General features: G+C 39.6%; 1 protein-coding gene across 1 annotated transcript; it reads right to left on the bottom strand.

Annotated features, from left to right (window-relative positions):
* Nucleotides 1-736: 736 nt before the first annotated feature.
* LOC110061929 (uncharacterized) lies at nt 737-2,918 on the bottom strand. Its single transcript, XM_020768791.2, has one exon. It carries the CDS (start codon nt 2,916-2,918, stop codon nt 1,980-1,982), a length of 939 nt encoding a protein of 312 aa, XP_020624450.2. The 3' UTR covers nt 737-1,979.
* Between the last annotated feature and the right edge of the window lie 1,099 nt (nt 2,919-4,017).

Consider the following 4,017-nt stretch of genomic DNA (forward strand, 5'->3'; position numbering starts at 1 on the left):
AAGTTTTTTGCTTCGGAGACAAAACCAAAATAAATATAAATAAAGTATAAACAAGGCTAATCCTTGGATACAGGGAAAGTCTTAGACTTGTTTATTTCTCGCTCTTTCCTTAACCATCCCTCCTATTAGATTTTGCCATTAAAGCAGTTTTTTCTTCGGAGACAATTCTATAAAAAATGCAAATAAAGTAGACAAGACTAAGTCCTTTGAACACTGGGAAAGTGGGATACTTAAATCCCTGGTGATATATGGGTATCCCTTTCCAATATGCTTGTTTGTTATCGTTTCTTTAATTCAGGGTAGCCAAATCGACCGAGGATTAAAAGGCAAAGCAAACCTTTTATATCTTCATCTTACGCTTACGCTTTATCCTTACGCTTTATCTTACGCTTTATCCTTCAATTCAAATCACACATGCTGGAGAAAATAAGCGTTATAGCCATCATAGAAAACACAGTGTCAAGCTGTGTACAATAGAATCGAAGACTTTATGCCCACCATTCGCTAGTGGCAAAACTACCAATCACAATCAAGAATTCTCGATCCGCCGAACGAGTATATAATACCAAAAAAATATGCCAGGTGCGGAGTGTTACCGAGTATTGGTCTCTACCACTCCATGTTATCGGCAACTGATGAGATCCAGAAGGATCGAAACCGCGGTCTTGCCTGATCTACAACGCTACGAGCCTCCTAACAAAAGAGGGACTATTAACAGTCTCCAGAAAACCTGACAACGTCGCAAATAAAAGCAATGACAACCACAACGTGGAGCTGGATGAACAATCATAGGAAGAACTCCTAAATTCAGAGCTTTTGCCTGAACAAAACCACACAATATCATAAGCAACACGCAAAACGGTCCACAGACTTACGCGTGAACACCTACTTTTGCAGTTCCAGAACGAACAAACTGGAGGGACAAAAAGCTCGATGAAATTGATGCAAGAAGCATAAGAACGTCTCTCTAAGACAGACTCATAGCTTTCAACAAGGAAAGCTACAGCTATCTCTGGTGAAGCCGGACAAAGATAAATATGACACCCGTGATAACAAGCAGCATAACTTGCAACAGTAAATCAAACAGCCGGGCCCGGCGAAATAATACAAAATGCAAGTAACCAACATGCTCACGGAATATTTCAAACTTTGTCCCTCCAGAGCTAATATTTAGAGAGCTTAAAACATATCTTGCAATCAAATGAGCCAAAAAAAATAGCACGTGGCCAAAAACAGAGGTGTCAAACTCAACAAATTACACGCGGATAGCAGCGGAAACCACGCAGACCTATGACCTCTAACGGCTCTACTCTGGTGAAATGTCCTCCTAAAAACAGGATTATTGCTTAGCGAAATATTCAAAGATCCCCCTATCGTACAATACAAAAGGGGCAGATCCTCAAAGATATACTAGTTCGAGCAAAACTCTCAAAGCGGCTATTACACGTGGATAGGAGTTGTGTAGGCCTGTCACCCCATTGTTATCACTGTAGCTTTGTCGTTTCAGTTCTTGAATGTCAGATGACTTACATCGGTAAGAATTGAATCAGGCAAAGGCCTTTGCATTCAGAAGAAGGCTCTAAGAGCTCTCTGATTCTCTTTTCTTATCTTTCTGTTGCTGTTGTTGGCGGACTGATTAAGACAAACAAGGATATATAACCCAGGGGAATCGAGTGCAAGGATAACCTTGACCACAGTTTTATTGTTTAGTAACACGCGAGGAAAATACAACCTTATTGTTCACGCAAATCTACATACAAATACTCACAAACAGGGAAATATCTCAAAATCTAAAAAAACATTAACTAAACCCAAACTGATCATAGAATAACGACATTCCACTTCTTAAACCAGACTACAAAAGCAGAATAAAGAATATACCGACCTTGCTGAAGTATGAACGAACAACAACAACGAGGATACTATTCCAATAGCAGGCATACTTTTTTCTTAATTTCAACTTTAACTATATTAAGGATTTATATAATATCCTCGAAGTGATCGAGAAGGTTTAGGCACAATTCCAAAGCTTCATCGGGGTTGCTTGGAGCCTGAAGATTTTCATCGGCTATTATCATCTCAGCCAGTTCTTCAAAGACTTCAAACGAACTGTCCATTGCATTTTGAGCACAGTACATTTCTTCTGCAAGTTCTACGTCATCTAACGTGACATCATGAATGTAGCTGACTTTGCCATTTAATGCTGGCAAAAAATATAAGATATCTGGTCTACCACTAGGGGAATCGCGGTTTGAAGGCTGAGGACGTATCTTATGAAAATTCCACAACTCTGCAACATGATGTAGTTCCTCCCTTATCAACGGCATGAAGCAGAACTTGACACATTGTACATGCACGATGTTATCATCATTATATAATCCTGTCTCTCTCAAATCCTTAAAGTAATTAATCCAGAAGTCTGTATTCATCTTTCTCAAAATGCTCCACCAGGCTTCGATTTGTTGATTAGCAACCGAACGCCCATACATGAAACTTTTGTCCCCTGCAAACACGTCATCGTATCCCTCTCTAAAAAAACGCTGAATAGCTGCAACCTGACAGTTCTCCGTACCGCAATCCCCCCTCACGATTCGCGGAGTTCCTCTTATGTAACGAACGGTCTGTAAGAAGTACTTTGCTATGATGCATGGGTTGTTATTGGAATGATCTACTTCCAGCCACATGATCCGACGACTGTAGCCGTCAATGGCCCCGTGGATACAAAACCCAAAGGGCTTAAGTTTATCATAGCCATCGATGTGCCAGATACAGTTTGGGCCATTAGCATGGTACTTGCGTCGTATCAAACGCTTGTGTGAGCGTCTTGCCACTCCTTCGGGATCCAACGCTTGTAAAGCGACTCGTACTGTTTCCCTATCAGCAACGACACCGTAGGAGCAGCAAATTTTCTGGTGCATAAGGCGATATCCAAATAAGCGGCCGCTTCCCCGTAGTTCATTTTCGACGGCGTCGATTATTTGATTCACGGAACTTTGCTGTTTTCTCCGTGAAATACCTCGTTCTCGTAGAATCCGCTTTAACTGACTCATACTAAGGCAGATTCCATGGCACATAACGAGAAAGGCAAGGATTTCCACATAATTGATTCCCATACAAAAATATCTTTCTATCAGAGAATCACGATCTATGATTCTTCCGCTTTGGTAAATAACAGGCAGTCGAAAACTGCTTGTGGATGCCGGTAGTTTTGTAGGGAGATTGAAGGAATTTATTACAACATTGTAAGTGCAAGATTACCTAAAAGAGCAGTACACCTTCGACAGCAGATAGGAGATAATAAATTTATGCAAGAGACAACAAGTTTTGGCATTATACCTTTAAGACAAAATGCCCCTGTCCTCCCCCCCCCCCCCCCCATCCTCCTCCCCAACAGCATATAGAAGAGATAGGAAAGGTTTTAGAATACAAGTAAATTTTCTGCATGTAAAAGTCCAAGGGGGTCATGTCGGGGGCCGTTTGTCTAGGGGCGTAAAGACTGGTATTCAAAGAGTCGTAAAAGAAGAATAAGACTACCATGTGCCAAGGAAACAACATTTTTATTGATGAACTCAAATAGAGTGGATTGTAATAATTATTGTTCTTAGAATTAACAGGTAAAAAAATCAGTGGGTGAGTTCTTATAAGTTGTTTAAAAGTAACTCAACACCATACAATATTTAAAATGCACAAAGTGAAACAGTGAAGTAACCTCTCTTAATTTGCAAGGTATCCTTTAACTATGTTGTAACTGACCTGGTATTCAAAACATTAATGTAAGGATGGCATTGAAATTGTATTTTTTTTTTTAATGTTGCTTTTTAATGTTGGTCAGTGAGTTCATTTGTATTTAAGTACTTTATGTCATCAAAGATACCAACTTTCAAATTCTTGAAAAGATATGTTTTCTCTGTTTGAATTTTATCAATTATGCTTTCCCAGAGGACTAGTTTAACTGAGTTAGTTTCATCTGCTATTAGACAATCAGTTTAGTATTTTGCTTTTTCGCCGTCTTTTACA

Source organism: Orbicella faveolata, unplaced genomic scaffold, assembly GCF_042242905.1.
Source record: "Orbicella faveolata isolate gen_17 unplaced genomic scaffold, um_ofav_v1 contig_47, whole genome shotgun sequence".
Taxonomy (NCBI): domain Eukaryota; kingdom Metazoa; phylum Cnidaria; class Anthozoa; order Scleractinia; family Merulinidae; genus Orbicella; species Orbicella faveolata.